The sequence below is a fragment of the Botrytis porri genome (genome assembly GCF_014898465.1).
Source record: "Botrytis porri strain MUCL 3234 chromosome Unknown BPOR_020, whole genome shotgun sequence".
In the NCBI taxonomy this organism is placed as follows: Eukaryota; Fungi; Ascomycota; class Leotiomycetes; order Helotiales; family Sclerotiniaceae; genus Botrytis; species Botrytis porri.
The window spans coordinates 515641-538051 of NW_024066094.1; the positions used below are offsets into that span (position 1 = coordinate 515641).

General features: G+C 42.7%; 7 protein-coding genes across 7 annotated transcripts; all 7 read right to left on the reverse strand.

Moving 5' to 3' along the window:
- Positions 1-917: 917 nt before the first annotated feature.
- Positions 918-1406, reverse strand: EAF01_011289 (uncharacterized protein; the record flags this gene model as incomplete). Its single annotated transcript, XM_038919546.1, has 1 exon — positions 918-1406. The coding sequence occupies one exon, from the start codon at positions 1404-1406 to the stop codon at positions 918-920; it is 489 nt and encodes a 162-aa protein (XP_038765060.1).
- Positions 1407-2552: 1146 nt separating this feature from the next.
- Positions 2553-2972, reverse strand: EAF01_011290 (uncharacterized protein; the record flags this gene model as incomplete). The annotated part of the gene is made up of 1 exon (XM_038919547.1): positions 2553-2972. One exon carries the CDS (start codon positions 2970-2972, stop codon positions 2553-2555), a length of 420 nt encoding a protein of 139 aa, XP_038765061.1.
- A 748-nt stretch (positions 2973-3720) lies between these two features.
- On the reverse strand, positions 3721-5895 carry EAF01_011291 (uncharacterized protein). Its single transcript, XM_038919548.1, has 3 exons — positions 5046-5895; positions 4625-4986; positions 3721-4560 (listed from the first exon to the last, which is right to left on the reverse strand). Exons 1-3 carry the CDS (start codon positions 5679-5681, stop codon positions 3924-3926), a joined length of 1635 nt encoding a protein of 544 aa, XP_038765062.1. The 5' UTR covers positions 5682-5895; the 3' UTR covers positions 3721-3923.
- Positions 5896-6773: 878 nt separating this feature from the next.
- EAF01_011292 (uncharacterized protein) lies at positions 6774-10048 on the reverse strand (the record flags this gene model as incomplete). The annotated part of the gene is made up of 3 exons (XM_038919549.1): positions 6774-8176; positions 8285-9534; positions 9591-10048. The coding sequence occupies 3 exons, from the start codon at positions 10046-10048 to the stop codon at positions 6774-6776; spliced, it is 3111 nt and encodes a 1036-aa protein (XP_038765063.1).
- Positions 10049-11836: 1788 nt separating this feature from the next.
- EAF01_011293 (uncharacterized protein) lies at positions 11837-12751 on the reverse strand (the record flags this gene model as incomplete). The annotated part of the gene is made up of 1 exon (XM_038919550.1): positions 11837-12751. One exon carries the CDS (start codon positions 12749-12751, stop codon positions 11837-11839), a length of 915 nt encoding a protein of 304 aa, XP_038765064.1.
- Positions 12752-16066: 3315 nt separating this feature from the next.
- On the reverse strand, positions 16067-17356 carry EAF01_011294 (uncharacterized protein; the record flags this gene model as incomplete). Its single annotated transcript, XM_038919551.1, has 1 exon — positions 16067-17356. The coding sequence occupies one exon, from the start codon at positions 17354-17356 to the stop codon at positions 16067-16069; it is 1290 nt and encodes a 429-aa protein (XP_038765065.1).
- Positions 17357-19495: 2139 nt separating this feature from the next.
- EAF01_011295 (uncharacterized protein) lies at positions 19496-21058 on the reverse strand. Its single transcript, XM_038919552.1, has 3 exons — positions 20603-21058; positions 20262-20365; positions 19496-20175 (listed from the first exon to the last, which is right to left on the reverse strand). The coding sequence occupies exons 1-3, from the start codon at positions 20677-20679 to the stop codon at positions 19895-19897; spliced, it is 462 nt and encodes a 153-aa protein (XP_038765066.1). The 5' UTR covers positions 20680-21058; the 3' UTR covers positions 19496-19894.
- Between the last annotated feature and the right edge of the window lie 1353 nt (positions 21059-22411).

Below are 22411 nucleotides of genomic sequence, written 5' to 3' on the forward strand. Positions count from 1 at the left end.
GGCTGGATGATTTTATTTACAAAAGAATGCGCTGCATTTGAATCTGAATCAAAGCATATACGGCTACTTAAGTAGCTGTTTACTCGAGAGAGACGTATTACAATGACAACAGCCGTAATATTACATGGTTACTTGAGATACGAGCCTTGGTAATTCATCCGGCTGTGTCGTAAAACATTATTAAGCTCGTGGCAGCCTGATCCAGTGATGTGCGGAAAAAGAATGTAACTGTACAAATTCAAGGCCGTACTAGAAACCTGAAGATCTGGAGTAGCCAACAACGCTCAGTTATTAGCCGAATCCATACACAGGCAGATATCCGCATACGCGGATTCATAAAATGCGAAGGAAAGAAGTAAGCTTGTTATAAGCACCCTCAAGTCGTTTTGTTTTATGTACTCGTGGCTGAATTGAAAACCTTCGCATCTGAATTTGACTAATGATGGAGATATGATAGCTACCGAGAAATGTTAGTAGCTGGCACCTGAATTTCGATTTTCACTTGCAACAAGACCTGTAATTTAAAACTGGATAACCAGAATTTCACCACAAATTCACCATGTATCTCAAAGATAATAAAAATCATATTCCTAGCTTAAAAGTTGAATCACTCAAGTATCCTGACCATCATGAAATCAATGAATAGAAATTCCATTATGCTGTCAAACCATCCCTCCACCCCCCAAAAAATCTGGTCATTCGCTAAATCTGCCAATCAAACTCCCTTCGAGAACTCTCCCACATAGATGTATAGGCGGACCTTTTGCGCATGATTTTCAACTCGATCACTTGATATCACAAAATTCGATGCATAAATAATTCTCTTCACCCTTCCTATGTACCGCTAACCAGGATGTCTACTCCCCCGAGAGGTACATCTCCTAAGCCCCAGTCCTTCGGTCGGACTGAACAGAATCTCACTTCTCAGGAGTGAGCGAACCAAAACACAAAGCTTTCTTTGCAACCTCAATCCCCTTTGCTACCTTGTCTTGGGAAACTTTCTTGACTGGAGAGATAGGACGTTTGGGACCTCCGAATTTATTTTCAGTGGGTTCTTTTATCGCATCTTCACTCCATTCGATATGAACAGACTCGGCGTCGCCTTCGGAAGGTCCATCGTATATCTCATTGTGTTCTTTATGGCTCGCCTCCCATCTAAGCTTGTTCCATTGCCTAGGATACTTCTTCTTGTATTGTTCAAAAGCACCCTCGACCAACTCGTCGCGTTCCATTATCTCTGTGAAATAGAGTCTATCCTCAGCATTTCGGTTCTTATCTTCGAGATGTTCATTGAACCTGCTGGGGCGCTGTGCACGAGGAGTCTTCTTGGAGGAGGAAGTGCTCTTCGAAGTGTTGAATAGGTCTCTGAGTGTCATTTTGGATGCCATTTTAGATAAAGAAGACATCGTGGAGATACAAGAAGCTGGAAATAAAAGTCAATTATGAAAGAGATCTCTTAAAAGATTTGCTCGGCCGGAGTTCAAGTATTTGAAGTCTTCAAGTCTCAATATTCGTGTCAATGTTGATGTTTTTCTAAAATTGTAGACGAGTAAAAAGTTCCCTTTTATCTCCCTTCTACGTCCAGTCTTGCATACAGAGATTTTAGTTTCACCGTAATGCCCGTACCTACTGTCTGTACTGTCAAATATGCAACCATATTTTGTTTATCATGGAAAGATGATCCTATCATCCATGAGAACCAGCCGTACACCATTCTTGTTGTACCGATATAGATTCAACATCTTGAGTATAGCATTAGCCGTAGAAAATCCACGTTGGAGACCGCATACCAAGCTATCAAAATAAGGTGTCACTGAGACGACTTTATACAGAAAAGTTTCTGTTTTCGTTATCATAATTCACAGTCTGTCACAATCAAAATGTAGAAGAGTTCCGCAGTAGTCCTGGTTGAGAAGATGTATTTGTTAACACTACATGTAGATGTAGCAATACGTGTGAGATTCTGCAGCTTTTGCTCACGTAGCTAACACAGGATAGGGACCGTCGAGTGTAGTAGATGCCAGACCATGATTAGCTCAGTTCTCGAAAAATCAGCCTACATGAAATTTTTCTCTAATCAACGCCATCAAGATTATCGACAAACTATGATAATCCCATGTGAAATGCCCATAGTACCATAAAACCATGATAAGTACAAGATGAACCCAGCTCAGGTCCAATTTTTCTACTCTTGTCGTAGTTAGGACATGGTACACCTCCCCAATTTATGTTGGAGCGCATCAATATGCAGCTCAAAAGTGAAGAGAACATCGCAATATCTCGGATGAACCCTACAAGTGATTTATATCTCATATGTGAATTTATCAGCTTCTAATTGAATAAAAGGAGTTTAGGATAAATGTAGTACCTGACAAGATGCTCGCCTTTCCTAGTTCCTAGTTTCCCGCCATCGAATAAGCCAATGTTCCCAGTGAATATTCTCCGAGAAGAGATGCCCAATCATCTGCCATGCCCTCCTCGCTATTTAGATATAAGTACTCAAGCTGTCTGCAATAGATCAGCAGAGTAGTAATCAACATCAGCAACACAAATCAAGACCAAAACTTCCTCTCCGCTTCCCTCTCAGCCTCACTTCTCCTAACAAACCCATCATTCGCCGCATGCCCCTCCACCGATCCATAGACCACCTGCCTCCTACCCGCAGCCGACGTCTCACATCGATCTCTAGGTTTCGCAGTAGCTGGAGGGACATTGACCGATGTTTGGCTATCTGCCGAACCTGCAGTTTGGGATTTCTGTTTCACGTTGAGCTTCTTTCCAATCTTCTTCTTAAAGTCTTGCGCAACGAGGGTAATGATACTACCACGATAATGATCAATAGACGCTCTGATATTTTGTTCCGTTTCGACAGAAGATTGTAAGGCATCTCGAAATTTGTTCGGACGAGGCGCACTTGGTGGAGAGTGGGGTGATCGAGGGGATGAAGAGATTGGAGTCGAGGGGGGCGACATTTTTGGGAAGCGTATGCTTTTTCCCTGTAAAAGTGCAAACGTGACAGATACTCTTGGCTGAACACGAAGGATTGTGAGACGAATTCTGGAGATTTTCACCGACTGGCTATGATAATTCCGATCTTCTCAATGTCTGGAATTAGAGTTTAATGTCGACTGAACTATTACGATTTTCGAATTTAATGACTCTCGCCTATATGAATAGTCTGAGCCTCTTGATGCAACTTCGCTTTTGTGGATTAAGCTAATTGTCCATCATACAGCAACTTCACCGTACGCGAGGATTTGCAAAATGCGGCCGCATTCAATACCTTTTCGGGACAGTTAAGGCCCATGATTAATCAATGTGAAACATTGTTGAGAACCGTAAATACCTATGTGGAATTACTGGAGTTAGATGATTGATGCCACAGGTTGTACCACTAGGTCAAAGACTTGGAACGCTCGAGCTCTACTCCAATGTATCTTGATATAGAATATAAAGAGCCCTATAATGGAAGCTCAATACCTGCCATGGTTTTATACATCCGTCTCGGATGGACGTTCGCCGACAGTCTCGTATATATGATGAAGTTTCCATCTTGTAAAACTAGACACGCTTATATTAGCCACCTGACAGGAATGTAAGCTTTCTGCATAAGAGAATGTGATAAAGTAGGAAAAAAGAAAATTGAGATACAAAACAGGAAAATGATTTCACAATACCACAAGCTGCATGTAACCTGTCATCACAGTTCTTATCTCAGAGTATGCAGTATACATATATTAATTGAGTGAAAATAATGTAATGCAAAAAGGCCGTCCAAGATTGTCTAAACCAAGATTTCCCTCGACCTTTTCCGACCCAAGTCTATCCCAAAATCCTTCCTAATCCTTACATATCATCAATTTGCCACAACTGGGTATACTACAAGCATATAATCCAAAAACAATCCTTTAGTCCTCCCAAGCCTAGGAGTTATTCCCCGTCAAACACTCCCTCGAAATCACTGCCGATGAAGAAGCCTTGGTGCTCTTTGACTCACGCGTTGACGTTGAGGCGACGCTCACACATTCCGAATCCAATTCATCGGCTCTTACAAGCCCCCAGCCTCTTTCTAGAAAGCTTTGCCTTTCCATAATTGATTCCTCGTCGGCGCGATCAAGCTTTCCGTCACTTATATGATACGGTACCTCATTGGGCGATAACAATCCACCGACATCTCTCGTCTCACCTCTCGCGCCATAAAGTTCCTTCTTCCTGCCTTTTGTTCCTTCAACCCACCCCAAAGCATTCTTCAGTACTCGTTCTCTACAGTATTCTTTGAATTTGTTGTCGCCAAAGTATACAAGATTCTGGAGGAATGCACTTCTTTGTCGTTCCCTGTGGCGACGTTTGACATTCTCCACTGCAAACGCTCTGAGTGCTGGCCTAAGCTCCATTGTACTGGCCAGCTTGCGCCTAGCTCTATGAGTACTCTCCGAGGTGAGCTGAATATTTTCATCTTGTGATGTTGACGGTGGAGACACTGGAGGTGAAATTGTTTCGGCGAGAGAGACAGCGTCAAGAAGAGCACAGTTGGCGCCCTTCCCTAAAGTTGTCATAATGCTTAAATCCAAAATTAGTCATATGTCACCGATATTTCTAATGCCTCAAAGTAAAAAGTACGTACTTAAAGACTGCATCCCCGATTAACGTTACACTAGTTGAGTCCCATGGCTTTACCGAATCACACTTCTTCACCATGTGCAGATACGCCGTGTTCGTCAAGCACATCTCAGCCAGTTGTAAAAAGTTGGGATGTACATTTCGATCAGTTTTGGAACGAGCAATGATTTCTGTCTTGAGTTCCACGGGGGTAAACTCCTCTGGCGGTTTTGTCTTGTTGATAAAAGCACTCGCTGGGCTGCCATAACCATACATGATAAATGACTCAGAAGGTTCGATCTCATCCGCTGTATAATCTGTTGCCCAGGGCTTCATGGGATTCTGCCAAGAATGCACCAAGATATTCTGGTTGCCAGGACAAAAGGCCTATATTCGAGTCAGTCCTCTGCAGGAAGGCACTTTTCAGAGATTTAGAAAGACTGTACCATAACTCCACTATGCGAGCCTGCTAATTTGAATGTTTCCCATGTCAAGGGAATTTTGAAATATATGACTGTGACATCCGTGGGCCGTATTCTAGAAAGCGGAAACATTTGCTTTCTGACTTGGGAATTGATACCATCTGCGCCAACTAATAAATCACATTCGTCTCTCGACCCATCCGTGAAATGTACTCGTACTACACCATTCGGTAATTTCTCATATCTGTCGAACTTCTTCCCGAAACGCGCAAAAGATTCGCTCCAATGCAAGAGTCCTTCCCGAAGGCGCCAGCGCGATACAGAAAACTGATCTTGTATTTCTTCTGGTAGCCACGTGAATATCGGATCGCCATTGCTTTTCACAAAGTTCATCTCCTGACCCCCTCCAGGTTGAATACCAATACTCGGCGCAATTTCCTGCCACACGTCATGCTGCAGTTTTCCCTTCAGATTTCGGAGAACAAATGAAGATAACATAACACGATATCCCGAGAGCCTGTCGGTCGGACCTTTGCTACGCTCATAGAGCGTGACTTTGATACTCGGCACATCTGCAAGAAGTTGTCCTAATGTTAAACCACTGAGTCCACCACCGATGATGATGACTCTAAGCGGGGCGCTGTTTTCGGTTATGGTCATTGTTGATGATGGAAGTATAATTTAATCTTGCAAAAGGATTGAAACCAGAGGGAAACAGAGGTTTAGTAAAGGAGTCCTGGGGCAAAGATGTAGTGAGAAGAAATATCAACCCATTGTAAATGCAACACGTGCTTGAATACGCATCGGCTTCACTGCCGAATTCCCCTGTCTAGCATCAAACTATCATACATACATACATACATACATACATACAGATACTTCAACATTACATCACGGAATGCTCAACAAAAGCAAAGCATTGTCAAAATAAAACATGCATAAGTAGATTCAGATAATCTGAAAATCGTATGGAATTTGTTCACTGTAAGAATGTCCGAAATAATTATGAGACGATAAATCATGCGATTTTGAGAACAGACGACCCATTCAGTGGACTGCCAAGATGTAAACGAATCAGACTAATGGAACGCAAAAAACATGTGTCAGACACCAAATCCCCTGAACCCAAAACTTCCGATAAATTAATGGCACTTCTTTTTTTTCTTCATGTCGGTAATATTAATGTTGGTGATATAAAATTCATTCTGCAATGTTCTTTCAGCCGACGTAGAATGAACGCCCTATCTATGGGGTATTGCCGGAGACGCCCGGCCGGTGAGATTGAGAATCCAGAGAGTATGATAATCAAATTGAAAGCTTGCTTTATATTGTCGGGTCCGAATACTTTTTCATTTATCACGAGTCAGTAATGCTAATTTGCGGGATGTCGGATGAGTTGAAAATGGTTCTGCGTGCTTTCCAAATGACTAGTATAACAATGGTCCACCATAGCATTATGGGTCAATCATTCTAGAAGAAATCACGACACCCGTGCATACACCTCGTAATCCTTGTACTTTTCTAGCTAAGGCGGCCTGGTGGGTCTCGAAGACATCCGCTCGCGACTTTGCCATGCAGGGACCTACGTCAGACCAGTGTCTGTCTGAGATGCTTGAACGGAGGGAGCATGTGATAGAGTTACTGAAATCATGTTTCGTACCACGAAGAACGCTCTTCTGGAACAAGTGTATTATATCTAATTTCTTTCGGGTGTGTGCGCTATGTTAATCGTATCAAAACAACAAATGCATCTCAGTCCGCGGACATTTCATAGAAGATTTGATGTGGACTTTCTAGGGGCAATGCTATCGCGGTTGTACTTTGCGGAGGTGTAAGGTATTGTTGCAATTGCCGTATCTCTTCTTGCCTTTGTGCAATGAGCGTAGCAACATCTTTGGAGACTGTGGGTGGAGGATAAGAGTTTTCCCAGGGAGCTTGTGGGTTATCAATAAGAGTTCCGAGCTTGGGAGTAGTCGTATTGGTAGATTCGGTCACAAGTGGAGAAACTTGATATTTGCTTCTTTCGGCGCCTCCATCATCTTGGCGTGGAGAGAGAAGTGGGCCTAGCGAAAACTCTGAGGTATCTTGAAGTCGAATATCAGTTCCACTTAGCTCAATGGGCCTGAGACCCCTGAATACAGATCCCCCAAGCTCCTGCCGCGGAATCGATGAATCGCTTCTGTACACGGTACTCTTCTGCCCACGACCGAGCTCAGCTGTAGTGCTTGATCTATATTCATTGTCTTTGCTGTCCTCGCGCTCATGATAACGTCTCTCCATATCATCAAGCAGCTTGCGGACGCGGTGTTTACGGTCCTCTGATATATCAGCGCTATCAGAGAATCCAATGGTTGCAGGCATCAATAAGAATCCCCAGCCATGTGAGTCTTCGCCTTCATCATAGAGTTCTGCGCCTGCATCCATGAGTATCTCTAAAACTTCCGGGTGCCCATAATAAGCAGCATATCTTAAAGGTATGTAACCAAACTCGTCGCGTTCCTTGACAGATGCACCCTTCTTCATAAGTAGTTTAACAAGATCGAGATGACCAGCTTTGGCAGCAATACACAAAGGCGAGTCTTTATTCGGACGATCTCTGAAACGCATTCTGAGAGGCTCATTGTACGATAATAACTTCTCCACGATTTGGACATGTCCTTGACGACAAGCAATGCAAAGTGGTCGATCACCACCAAAGTCCCGCTGATCAATCGAAACTCCTTTACCATAGAGAATTTCCACAATACGCACCGATCCCTTCGCTGCCGCAATATGGATTGGCCGTCGACTATCGCCCTTAGTCTCTTCCTCGGCATTTGCCCCAGCACTGAGCAGTAGACTGACAATGTCGGGGCTATCGGACCCACAGGCATAATGCAGCGGCGTTCGGCCTTCTCTGCATCGACGGTCCAAAGCTGCTTTTTTTCGAAGTAGCAACTCAACAACGCCAAAATGTTGGCCAATGACAGCAAGATGAAGCGGTGTCAAGCCATCGATGTCACTTTCATATATTGAAAGTTTCCATTCGAGCAGGTAGTTCACGACTTCAACATAGCCGTTACGAGCAGCATAGTGTAACGCATTAGCTCTTTTTTCATCGATGCTCTTCGGATTAACTTTTCTCTTCGAGAGATATTCTATCACTTGTAATTGACCTGTTGCAGATGCGCAAAGAAGTGGGGTTTTGGAATTGTTGCCCGGGACTTCAATGCTCGCGCCTTTCTAGAACAGGTAGTCAACCACATTTTGGTGACCATTCTCACAAGCATAATGCAATGCAGTCATGAATTGATTATCTCTGGCTTCCATGTCGGCGCCGTTACGAAGTAGAATTTCAACCATCTGCTTATCTCCCTTCTTCGCTGCTGCATGCAGAGCCGTGCATTGATCCTTGGATCTCGAATTGATTTTTGCTCCTTTCTTTGCCAATAGCTCGACAGATCTGACGTGCCCATTTTGTGCAGCTGCCCACAAAGGAGACCATCCGTCTTTGTTTCTCGATTCTATGTCAATGTCTTCATTGAGTAGTAATTGTAAAGTGGAGTAGTGATCCCGGGATGCTGCTAGATGTAATGGGGTGTCTAGATTGACATCTCGAGTAGTCAGATCTGCATTGAATTGAAGAAGAAGATCAACTGATTCACTATTGCCGCAATGAGAAGCTACTGCGAGAGCAGTTCTTTTGGTACCACCATGATAGGCTTCTATATTATCTCCATTCGACAACAAAGCCTGAATTTCCACACCAGATCCTGCCTGAGCTGCTCGAACAATAGTAGGCGTCTGGAGCCCATTTAGAGAGCTAAAATCAATACTTTGTTTGAAGTTTGTGTCTTGTCCTCGTTTCAATCGATTGACGGCAGGTAAACTCGGGCTGGCGGACTTCACCCGATCGGGGCTTGATAACAAACTAGAAGCACTGAAAGTGTTAATCTTTCCAAGTCGACTAGGCCAGAACTTCTTCCTTCGAGAACCACCTATTTTATCTTCTTGCGGTAATGATTCTCCGGAAGATGAAGATGAGGACAACCATCGTTTGACCATAGGTTCTGATTTGGCAGAATCCGACGCAACGCTGCGGCTACGATATATGTTAAAATTATTGAATTCTGGCAAAAGATTTGTTTGACCAAGGTAGGGACGGTTGTCCAAGCTGGGGCGATGGTTCGATGATACTGGAGATCGTGGCTCAGACAGTGTGATTCCTGTCTCATAGCCTTCGTCGGTCGTCGCAGTATAATTTGTTTCTGGAAGCTGATTTTTTGCGTGCGCAAGAGCTGGAGCTCCCCTCACTGGATCTGTATTGTAGTATGGCCGAGAATCCTGTAGTGTGCGATCGAATTCAAAAACCGTTCCGCCAATACTACTCCCCAATATAGACTGGCGTGCGCTTCTTGAAACTTGTGATCCGGCGGAACTCTCACGTAGTGATTTTGTGTCGTCGGCAACTTTTTGTATCAATCTTTGGTTTTCTTTGAGTGCTAATAGAGACTTTTGAGTTACCGCATCACGACTTTTGGCATGAGCATATTGGCTAGAATATTGAAATTTCGACAATCGGGGTCTTACCATTGTCCTGCCATGAGAAGAAGTTGTAAAGCCTGCACCTGGCCATGTAATCTATCTTCATGAGCCTTCATAGTGTCCTCGTTCCATACTGCTGCCACTTTTCCTCTGACCCCAAGTACAATTGGCATTCCATCATTTGAGTCCCTCGTAGCCACTGTGAGGTCTTTTACTTCTTCAGAAAGTACATCAATTGCAGCCTGGCATCCATCGAGAGCGACATGAAGTCCATCCATGAACTGCCTTTCTTTTGGCGAATCATGCGAATTGAATTCCGCCCAGTCTCTAATTTGGAAAACGGCAGCTTTTATTGTTGAAAGTTTACTAATTATGAGGCGAATGGTTATATCTGCATCTTTAAACTTTCCCCGCAGAGTGTGGAGGCCTTGAATCGTCGACCCAATGAATTGAGCAATCTGCAGGGCCGATGCCGCGACACCAAGAACAGTAACGGGATCCATTGAGTATAGGATGACTTATCGCGATGGCGAACCCGAGGCAGAATGAGAATATTCATTGAATACTGCGACAAACGAAACGGTAGAGCATGCAGAATATTAGTAGCAAGAGTGGTAGAAGTTGCACTGCATGCTTATTCTCTCGACATGCTCAGGAACACTGCAAGAAATCCAAGCTGAGCCCCAAGACCCATAAGAAGGAATGACGACAAGGATTGAACACAAACATATCCAATACCTTTTCAGATGTGTCCTGAGAGGCCCTGCAGCTTACATATGAAATCAGCCTTAACCTCAAACTGCGCCCACCCTCGTGGAAAATCACGATAACGATGGCAAATATTTCACGAAGGAGGTGAGATCAACGGAAAGAAACTCCATCGGCATAACTTTCCTAGGTTGAATCTGTGCCGATTGACAAATGCTTGGGTGGATAATTCCACCAAGTCGGCCAGTTGTGTGACTTTGATACACATTTTCCTGGGAAGATGTGTGCTGTTCATGATTGCTGTGCGGGGTCCTCCATGCCCTTGAAGGAATCATGGTGACTACCCGTGTCGCTATACTACTCACCATAGAATATTGAGTTAAAACATCTAGGAATAACAAAGAAAAGAAAAGAAAAGAAAAGAGCTGTCGAAGTATGAGCTTTATGAAGTGTTTCGGTGTCTACAATAAGTAAGTTTAAACAATGACGGGCTAGGCCGAATTCCCCGGCGCTAAATTTTGATAAGCTCACCGATACACCGCACTTCATCATATAACGTCAAATATCACCACAACCCGGTTCACTAGAACTTGAATGACGACTTCCAAAACACAACCTATGATATTAGATGAATGCCAGTGATATGCATGAAGTGCCGTAGGTCATTGGATAGTTTCCATGCAATACAAATCTCAAATGTCTTTCCACCAAGCGGTGGAGGATTAGTTAGATGCTCATCTCGTTGTCTAGACAAGCAAGTAATCCGATTTGCTATCAAAGTCTCCCTTCTGGATCCCGTACCATGAGCTTGAGTGAGGTGGAGAGATTTGGTGACTTATCATTTGGTCGAAGACCTCGGTCAACTGGACATCAGATCGTCTCTCTATTTCATTATTGAGCAAGATCGTTGTGACTGGAAATTTTGACTACATACTCAAACACAACTAATTCAATCTCCGCCCACGCGAGGGTACTTCAAATACCAAAACATCCAATTCCTTCACTTCATACAGGGACTAGCAGTACCTTTCCAGCTCGATTCCCTCTGGTTTTCCAAACGAGACCAGACCAGTGTCTGGAGCCGGAACTGATCGTTGAATTAGATCGGTATTAACATTCACAACCGGGAACCTGTTTCTCTGATCTGCTTGTTCTATATCTTTCCTTCTGCAAAGATTTGACAGGTTAAAGGAGGGTTAAAGTTACGAAAATGAAATGAACCACGCTGAAATTTGATTGTCGATGCGTACATTGTATGCCGTTTGTCATGGTGACATTCAACCTGTACTTAAAGAGACTTTAGTACTTTTTACCTGTACCAATCTAAAATTTCGCCTTTATCTCTTTTCAGTATAGCATCACAGAAATACATTTATATCGATACAATGAAGATACGGGACAAGGGTCACCATCCATGGGCCATGTAAGTGATATAGACTGTTACAGTATCTTATGGTAATCAGATGATCTAGTCCATGTGTTCAGATCATAAGTTCTTCATTCCGTGTACGATGATTCTTGAATAGCCCACCGCATTGAACACTAATCGTATCCAAGTGTAGCCTCATCGTCCTCCAAACTGCTCAACAATAGTATTCGTTTCTTGGTAACTCGACTACCCATTCATTCTCCATCTGCTCCCCTTTTAAAACTCCCTCTACCTGCTCTCTTTGAACCCATTCAAACCCATGGTTAACACTGACTCCAAAATACACAAACTCGCCTAGATGGCCGTTTTCTTCGAAGAATTCCTGCATCGCTTTGTTCCAGCAGGCTATGCTTACACCGCCCGGCATCTCGAATCTTCCTAGGTAAACAATGTCTTGACCGACTGCATTCTTGAAAGGCAACATTGCCATAATCTGTTCGTAGAGAGTTGCCCAAAAGCCGGCGGTTCCTGAATCATCATTGTATGTCCAAGCAAATACGAGAGCAGCAAGCAAATTGCTCACATCTCCAGTCTTCTCGCGCATCATGTGGAGACAGCATCGAATGTAGGGAACAAAGGTATTTGCGTGATTATAGTTCGAATTGTAGTAGAAAAACTCGGGCCAAAAAGTTGGATCCTGGGAAAGATCGAAGTATGGGTCGCGATGCGTCCAGGGTATTTGGAAGTCTAGATAATATGTCTTGCTGAATCTGATGGTACAGAGATTCATGAGAAATTCCTTGGGGGCCATCGTACTCTCTATTTCAGCTGGTTCTTCGAACATGCTGATGTCGGTAGAGACAGAGCTGAGTGACGAAAGTGGAGAGGGGGACCTTGATAGATCGAAAGGGTCGACTGAAGATGTATTATCGGTACATGCGATTATCGAAGAAAAAGCAACGCTTTCCATTGGATCAGGGGGCGGTGTTGGAGTTGGGGTGGAAACTGGTAGGGGGGAATTGGGACTTGATCCAGCGTGTGATTTACATTGTTTGGTCCTTAGTTCTCTGAAATCTGCCCCCAACTTGGACCATACTTCATCAGTATCGATGAATAGCCGCTTAACCATGGCGAGTATATGTCGAAACCTCGAGCTTGTGTGCATATTTGTTAGAAGAAGTCATGAAGAACTTTGTGATGAGGGGATGAAGTGAACGCTTACAGTAACAATTTAAAGACGGTGCCTGGAATTTGCTAGAATTGGGTGAATCTTGTTCGATGGCCCGAATTTTTGTGTAAATCAATCATGAGCCAGCTGATGATCGAAGGATATTCAAGGATGAACGTAAAGTGCGGGCAGCATGCGAAGCGTGCTATCAAATTCGAGAAGGGGGCAGAATTCTTTCTGGACCCTTTGTATGATTGTTGTAAAATTTTGTGGTGGGAAAAATTATTATTTCAAGTGCTGGCCTGATGTGGGACTATGCCATTCTCCTTGAGCAAAAGTTGCTAGTAGTACTGTCTATTTATTAGTCTGTTGTTCTATTGATGATAAGCGAGTTTCTAGAAGCCACTAAGGTGAACTTTATACTGCACTATATAATTCGACCACTCAGGAAGTCCCAAGAACATACAATAATAGATTGCTCAGTTCTTCTTGAACATAGCTTTCGAGTTGGTGCTATTTGTTGCTGCAGATTTTGTTACAGCACCTTTCACATGATCTTTGTCCTATTTATTCACTAACACTAGCTGTAGCAACTGACGTAGGCAGATCATATTGATATATATCTTGGAAGTCATCATGTATAAAATCAAAAAAATGTGTTTATTCCTCCTAGGTTTCATAAATTAGAAAGTGAATAGCCTGGGAAACATTGAAGAAAAAGTTCGTATATTATTAGACTTGATTTTTTGCATCGGATGTCAAAAATCCATAATCGACAGGCTTTCTCTACTTTCCTTTTTTGAAGATTGACACAAGAATTCACTGGGCTTCCAACACCATACCATACGAAAGTTGACTGTATTTAAGAGACCAGATTTAAAACATCTTATACAACGTCTGATATACAAGGAACTTTTTCTGCTGCATTGAAGATCTTTCATTGCATATCTTATTGATACCAATGTTCTTAGTTCCTTTGCTATGATATAGTTTATCAAATTTTCTCAACAGCACATTCCGACTCCTGCAACATGATTCAGTTAAAGCAATAGACTCCATGTGCTTGACTTAAATTAACAACAATAGATTATTTGTACTGATGAAAGTAACGATTCTAATCTTGCTCACTCAACTTTTCTCTTCTTCTAAAACCTATTCCTTCACAAGAGTAATCTCAACGTGCTCTCCAATGTGATGGAATGTCTGCAGAGCATCTGCAACTTTCTTGTACCTGGTATCTTCCCTCTGGTCTGCTGTCTCCAGAGTGTACATTGACAGAAATTATGTATACTCTGCTTATTATGTTCTAGTGGGGCTGGAGAAAGAAGACCCAGAAAGTGTAGTTTGGGATGCATGTGATGGTGAATGTAAATATGCGATTTACCGCCTCCGAGCTTTATGCAGGCTTAGTTCAACAATTAGGTACAGTAGCCTTGTTTGATTGGCTAGTCATATCATTACTCCTCCTCTGCCGGTCATTAGTCCCCAGGAATGATCATGTACCATTGCACCAATATTCGTCCATAACAGCCATTCACCATTCAACTCAGCCTTCAAACTTTTTCATAAGAGAAATAATCAACTCATGAAATACACAGCCAGAATTCAACAACGTGTCAGCCTCCGACTCCACCATAGATCTTCACTAAAGAACGAGATAAATATTCAAGACGGATTGTAAGGAGCCACTAGCTAACAAAACGCCAAATATACTTCTCCTCTCTCAACAAATGATACTCCATCGCTAGAATTTTCACCATCAATAATAACTTTGGTGATCACCTGATATGATTTCCAATTCCATACCATTATCTTCTTACGTCTTCCAGAAATGACAGCACTTGATGTCCTATCTCGAAGCTTTTCTGATTGTTGAGGTCATGAAAGTCTAGAATAAACTCCATCTATTTTCTCAGCTATGGCGATGTACTCAAGCGTACTCCTTGAATATGCCCTTCACCATTTTCAAACACTCTCTTTCATGAGTTCTCGTTTTCAAGTAAACGATATCGTTCAAATTTTAGTTACTTGGATGTATCGACGGAGCAAGACACAACCAATTCGTCCATTCGACCCCATGAAACTCACATCCACCAATCCAGAGTTTCGCAAAACTGAGTGTCGTAAATCCAAAAATTTCCTTCTTAGCTTTCTCTTCTTACTTCTTCCTCTCTGAGCATAAAACCACACCAATCCAACTTATTCATGCTCTTTATAAACCTGAGGCAACTGGCGTTGATACGATCCAAGGAACTTCTCACCTCTCTCTTCCCAAGACCTAACCTATGCCGAACGAGGAAATTCTTCAAGTCTAGCCCTAAATCTTGGGGGTTTTCTTCTCAGATTCGTCTGAAAAACATGTTTCTTTCCATCCCTTCTCATTCCCCATCGACAAAATTCAAAATCGACAATAAAGGCACATAAAAACACCGACACGAACACCTCTCATGCTCGGACATCTTTCCCGCTCAACATCAATACAAGTCGTTCAGACTCACCAAATTCTGAAGAGAACAAGTGGGAATCGACGACTACCCCTGACGACAACATTCCCGAGATCCAAGAAACTAGACTTGTGTTCAAAACAAGAAGTTCATAGCGCCGGTCAAGAATGACTTTTCTAATTATCCATACGATATAGCCAAGCCTTTCAGGGTAGTGGAGAATGAGGGGGTGGAGAAAAACACTTCACTGAATACGAGAAGTGGCTCCTGATCGGGACTCCACTTAGAGGATCAAGGATAATAGACCTGGGACACGAGAATGACGCAAGGTAAAATACTGCGAGTCCCTCCGTCTCGCTCCTCACATTATTTTCGGATAATATTCTGATATTGTTAAGAAGTGGCTCTTTTTAATTTTCTAATATTCCAATTCTATCCCATCCCATCCGCTCCTGCTACTCCCATATATGCAAAAATACCATTGACTCGCCTCCTCGTATCTAAATTGACCAATCCCAGTGATTCCACTCATCAAACTCCATATCATTACCTAACCCATCCATAAGTATTCAAAGCTTTCTAAGCACGCGCCTGTTCCGTGTAACCAGGAGTACCTGCCTCGTCCCTCTCGTCTATTTACTCCACCCTAGCGAGATTCTTTGCCATAAACCTGTGGTGTTCCGCGGCCTGCTGACCCCCAGAAATATGTGATTTCGTTATCGGCCAGCAAGCGGAATGACAATTTCCATTCCCATTTGACTCGAGATTAACGTTCGTTCCAGATATATTGCTTGTCTGTCCCATTGTTTCCTCTTATTACAACTCAGATCCTTCATTTGATCACCACTTTTTCGTATCCCGATCTTTCTAGTCCACCAACAGCCTTCTCAACCCTCGCATAAGCACCACCGAGTTCGGTCACTCTTCCCTCCACAAATCCCACAAATCTCCTTAGACAAAGTCTCTCACTTCTACTGGGCAATCCCATCATCAATCTTTCATCCCCACAACTCCCTACAATCCCCGCTCTAAGAACTTCATCTAACCTCCTTTGCATTCCAATATCATCTCTGAGGATTTTTAAAGCTTCTCTCATTTTAGCCTGGACTTCTAATTTCGTCTGCGTTCTCGAAGTTCCAATAATTTCAGGGCTGAGGGCTGTCTCGCTTGTTTCGGAGGGAGTTTCTAAAGCACTTTCCGAAGGTGTCTCTGAAGGGGTTTCCGCAGTTGGCGTCTCTGTCTCCACACCAGAATCCCGTCTTCGACTTGAGATAATAGCTTCCACAACCTCTCCCAATACACTTCTGCTTCTCCTCACTAATCCCATCTTATGAACCATCGTTTTCCCAACCAATTCCCTCAACTTTGTCAATGTGATGATTATTAATTCCTTCGTATCGTCACTCAACTTTCTTGTCCGCCATATTGCCATTTCTTTCTTACCAAATAAGTAGGCTAAGTTCGTTGAGAAACGTGTAGTCAACAATTCTTGATATTCGAGTAAGAGTATAGCTTTATTAATTCGGCGGACGAGATGTAAAGTAAGTGATGGAAGGGCAGGCGATAGAGAGGATGAAGAGTTACAGGCTAGAGAAAAGTAACCGGAATCGGAGCAATTGAGTTTGGGGTCGGCATTGAGAGATTTTCGAAGAGGCGATGCAAGCTCGGGAAAAGGGAAAGGAAGGGAGGAGACTTGAATTCTGGTGTAATCTATTGGTTCATGGAGGTCGAGAGGTGGGACATCAGTTGTGGTTGTGAGAGCGGGTAGATTCGGTGGGGTTTCCACCATAAAGACATGGTGGACTTGCGATAAGTTACAAGATGTATGTGTAGAGTCTTTAGGAAGTGACTGGAATGAGAATCTACGGAAGATTTTTCTTATCGTTTTTCGTCGAGGTCTCTTAGTTGATTGGGGAACTTGCTCAACGGATACATGACTTGACTCCTTGTTGTCCTCGTTTTCCTCGGCAATCGTACTCGTAACAGTGACTTCCTCCGATATAGAAGGTGGTGAAGAAATAGGCGGAGAAGTATCGATATCAACAGTATGCATGTCTTTCTCAGGCAGCGGCAACGAAGGTGATGGGGAAAAGAATTGGGAAAGACGGCGTGTGAAAGGCATCTTCGGGAAGGATTCGGCCTTTCTTTTGAGTCTTTCAATCAAATGGTGGGTGGGTATCCCTCCACAAACTCTGACAACAGGTTCGTGTGAAAAAAAAAAATGGGTGCCCAAGGTAACTCGTGATGGACAAACGAACGAAAATAGAAGGTACGAAGCAGGTATCAATCAGTATAAATCATAAATATAAAAACACAAAAGAAAACAGCATATATGAAAACCTTATAGCGAGAGTGTCAGTGAGCGAGCTCAGCAAGCAGGTAAAAATAGAGAAACGGTCAATGATTGAGGTGAGTGAGCAACAAGAGGAAAAAGCAACGATCAAGATCAACCCTATCCCGAAAGTAATGTGGCCAAGTCAAAGACTCGGTGAAAAAGGGAGTGCGGGTCAAGGAGATAATAAAGCCCCTCTTAAAGTTATGTTTTCTTCAAACGACAACAAAGACAGGACAGCCAAACCGTGGAACACGGCAGGTGGGATTGTGGATCGAGGAATTGCCCTAAAACTGGGGACTTTGAAGGAAGCAAGAAAGTAGTGGTGACGTGAGCGATCGTTATAGAGGAAAAGAATGATGGAGAAGACAGAGAATGAATGAATGTTAAGAATAACAACGTCTGCTAACCGCCAGGGTACGTTTTGGCTGAAAGGAAGTACAGATTGTCGTTGTAAAAGATTGTATGAGGATTTTCTAAGCAAATAAAAAGTGCTTGGTTGGGTAGTGAAAGCACAGGTACATCAACAGATAGATGGAATTGGTGGATATAGAGTCGTGGGGGGGCTGTTTCGACCAGGGATTCTTTCTCACTGTCGATCTATATCTTAATCGTAGGGTTATAAACCCCTGTTTCGATTGTGATAAACGACTTGATAGGCTTTTGTATAGCTCAAGAGGAAGCAAAATAAATGATTGGAGATTCGCCGCGGTAATCATATGATGCGATACGATCTTTTATTACTTGAGCAGGTCGTAAGGAATCATGATCAATAAATGGGAAAGACGGAAGGAAAAAAGATATACAGGCACCGACCCAAGTGAGGGAGGAGCCAAAGCACGGAGTGGGAAAAAAAAAGAAATGATACCAGATGTATTCAGCCGTCTTGCATAAATAACGACGCCATGAGCACCCAGTAGGGACTTTCTCGATTACTGGCATGGGGAAATTTGAAACAGATAGTCATCCATGATAGATTTGGTAGTCTCGTATGAAAATCTGTTCCTTTCGCATGTTCTTCTCAATCCAAGAGTGCAAATTGCGGTGGCTATTAGGCGTAGCTTTTCAGGTCCCTAGCTTGAATACTTCTTCACGATACTCCGTACCTCGTAATATAAATAACATGAGAAAGGCACCAAACCATTTCATGCCGTGTCTTTAAAGTTTAGACACGCTCTGTACGCAGGCTACAACCCTATCAAACAGACACAAAACGCGGTTGTAATGATTGAATTCCCCACTCTGGCGATAGTGGTACAAGTGGTGCAAATTTCCCATGTGCTTGGACGATGGTAGCGATAAATGAAATTGCTGGGTCGGTTCAAGCATGTCCTGGCTGACCAATGGTGGAGTCCACTAATTATGATTTGAATGAAAACACATCACTGAGGGAAACAAGAATATAATAAGAAGCGCATCATTAACTGAGATGATGAGATGAAATAAGGTGTAAGTTCGGATTTCGGTTAAGATGAAGGGGTCAAACAGGCTTCAGCAGGACGGAAACCCCGGGAGATCAAATCGCTCAAATAAAGTCATATGTTGAGAACATGAACATCTTATGTTGTATAATGATACCAATTTCAGATTGGATATCGAATGTGGAAAATAGTGTGTGAATTTGATGTCTCGGTGTTCCATCCTACTTGACATAGGCTTCATCTCTTGGGGCTCAATCATCGCCTGAATTACATCGGAGAGACATTGTTATTAGGTAGTTGGCAATGGATGTCAAGAACTACAAGTGCGGTCAAAATTAAGATTGCAATTGGGATACCGCTATTTCGAGTTACTAGAAGTGTGACTTGGCTCCAAAACTATCTATTCGTACTATCGGTGCTCTTCCTAGTTGCAGCGGTAGGAATACGCCAACGATGCGCGGTGCTCGTACTCATTTGCTCAAATGTCGCCCCGGTGCATGCATGGACTTGACGTCAATGACAAAAAGTCGTGTGTTTGTGGGTTAGGGTCACTGTAAGAAGACCAAAGTTTCAATGTGGACATTGTGACAATTGATGTGATTAAGAAGAAGATATATAAAAGTTCTGAAGAACTAGGTCGGCTTAAAACAAAAGAAGAAAGGAAACAACTAAATCAACACAACAATTTTCATTTGGCCCCTTTTTTGTTGCCTATTACATCTATCCATACCACCCAGATTGCCAACTTCCTGTTGTTCATCGGCAGCCCATAAATTACCATCCAGAAATCCATCACTCGTCTCATCTCATCCCAATCATTCATTTCTTATTTCGCATGCCGCACGGTCTTCGACTTGAGGTGGATACCCACGCATCGTAGAAACGATACGACGATAAGCTTGCTTATCTACTCATCATCTTCATCATCAGCAATCGCTTCTGGAACTTCATCCAAATCGTCCTCTTCAGGAACAACTCCTCCCTTTATTTCAGCAGCTTTACTGGTAGGTCCAGAACCGCCAACTGAATCCTCGGCAGCGGAATCTTCTTCGTCTTCTACTCCATCATCGTCGGCTTCGGCTTCGTTGTCATCGCCATCTTCATCGTCGTCGATAGGAACAATTTCATTCTCATCGACAGATACATCGTTGGTGACGACTTTGCGCTTTTTAGATGGTGGTGCCGTTTCTATACAAGTGTTCGTTAGTATGTTTGTAATAGTTGGTGGCTATAGATGGATGAATCTTTGCAGGTTGTCGCGTCGTGTCGCATACCTTGAACTTCCTCTTCTTCTAATCCTTCTTCGTCCTCGTCACTATCGTCCTCATCGGATGCAGCAGATACTGCTGCTGCGGCTTCGGCTTCGGAGTCTTCATATCTATTAAAACGCGCCAATTAGTTGCGATTTTTTCAATGAAAGAATGAGCGGCCAAGTATGTCCAATCAAGCGATGTGATAATCGGTAAACCGATACCAAACGAAAAATACAATGTCCAAAAGGTGACTTATGTATGATCCAATCAACTAACACGCAGCTGACAGCTAGATATAATGGATAGAGCCCATTTAAATGTATACAGGAATTCAATAAATCGAGGAGAGGTGCAACACTTACTCTTCTTCCTCCTCGCTCTCATCCGAGGGAAGAGCAACGAGCTCCTCGTCTTCAGCCTTTCTCTTTCTGGTAGTCATATTGCAGTTGATCAATTTCGATGCTTTGTGACAATAATACTTTAATAAATATGTGGGTGAGTATACAATTATATGTTGATTGTTTGATACGTATAAAATTGATAGAGATGAGATGGAAAGCGAATTGAAACCTGTAGAACTCGAACTTGGGGGAGCAGAAGCTTCAGTTGGAGAAAGAGGAGGCGCTTACTGGCTAAGACTACATTTACACTCACCCCCAGAATTTCATATCACACTTGTTCTCTTGTTCCTGTAAGCAGGAAGGAAGCTTGTACTTGAGCTCCTCGAAACAAGCTTTTTGAGGAAAGTTAATGATTGGATGTTTACTTGAAAAGCATTAAAGCTAGTAGAGATAGGGATTAGATATATGCACGTATCCATAGTCGGACTAAGATGATGCAAGGAATGCATACATAATTGGAAAGTAGGGGAAGAGTAGTGATTGGTGGAAGGGGGAAATCCGATAGTACACATTGTATGTAAGGAAAAGAGTACATATCATCATTGGATTAACTGCGGCTATTCAGAAATCAAGAAAGATTTGGGAGTTTCTGTCACAAGAGAGTTGCGACATCCTTGGTAAGCATGTGGATACTAGACCCAAGTTGAGCAGTTTCGCTTCATTTTGTTATCAACATAGCTGTCGAAGTTGAGATTTCACTAGCTGTTGTCAAGAGATAGGAGCTTTTAAAATGTTCGATGATCTTTCAAAAGAAATTTTGCGACTATCAACCTCCTAACTAGACGTGGAATGACAACGTCCACTATGATAAAACATTTTCAAAACAGAACATCAATCGCAGTTTCGATCCTTCAATCTTGTTACTGTTAATAGATAGAATGTTTCGGTTCATAGGGTTCTTCTCAATTGTTAGTGGTTTTTGGTTGATTCCACAAATTATATCTTAATTGACATCTACACACACGACTTTTTAGAACCGAAAGATTCACGAATTCTTCCAGAAATTGTTACCATGATAGCAAGAGCAAGCGCAACAGAATAACTACTCCTTTCGTTACATGTCAAGGAACTGTTAGCATACCTCTTCGAATTGTTTTACACGCAAATTTTCCCTTCTGCATGCATTCTGGAACGAGGGTCCGATAGTTCGGGCCAAGAGATAAGATGGGAACTAGCATTTTCGAGAGACATTTTACTATTGTGATTGTTTTCCGATGTCGAAGGATTTCATCGTTCTAGTGAGTTTCAAGAATTGAATATTAATTGTTCTCGAACTAGACTATTGGAAACTCTAGTCTGAGACCAATAGCTTTATATGCATCCTTCCGCGACGGCTCCCACCTCCTTAGTTCCAGTCCACATACAGATATTATGTTGAGATAGAACACAATCAATCATGCGACAAATCTAGCGGTATAGAGATGTTTGAGTTGTAGCGTGCATCCATTTCATAGTATGTAGACCCGAGATATAGTTTACTATGTTCTGTAATCTATGATGGACTCCGTCCATCATTCTTTTCCATTATTTCCCTTTAACTTCTCTTTCAATCGATACCTGCGTTGATTGCTGAACTGCAACTTGCAAATGAACCGTCAGTGACCTGAAAAAGTCTCGAGATGGTCACTTGTGATGGAATCAACTGCCTGAACTCTATGCTTCCCCCATGATGTAATTTATGCAATCATCTATACATACACGGGACCTATTCAACTACATAATGGGATTGTTGGATTCTTTGTGGATAGCTTGTTGTTAGTAATACAAAAC

Bases quoted from the DNA above. Each gene is read 5' to 3' on its own strand.
- EAF01_011291 (XM_038919548.1), bottom strand. From the start codon at position 5,681: ATGACCATAACCGAAAACAGCGCCCCGCTTAGAGTCATCATCATCGGT. The intron at 4,987-5,045 runs GTACAGTCTTTC...ACTCGAATATAG, and splicing joins GCTCGCATAGTGGAGTTATG to GCCTTTTGTCCTGGCAACCA. The intron at 4,561-4,624 runs GTACGTACTTTT...TTTGGATTTAAG, and splicing joins ATCGGGGATGCAGTCTTTAA to CATTATGACAACTTTAGGGA.
- EAF01_011295 (XM_038919552.1), bottom strand. From the start codon at position 20,679: ATGACTACCAGAAAGAGAAAGGCTGAAGACGAGGAGCTCGTTGCTCTT. The intron at 20,366-20,602 runs GTAAGTGTTGCA...GCGTTTTAATAG, and splicing joins GAGAGCGAGGAGGAAGAAGA to ATATGAAGACTCCGAAGCCG. The intron at 20,176-20,261 runs GTATGCGACACG...ACACTTGTATAG, and splicing joins AGAAGAAGAGGAAGTTCAAG to AAACGGCACCACCATCTAAA.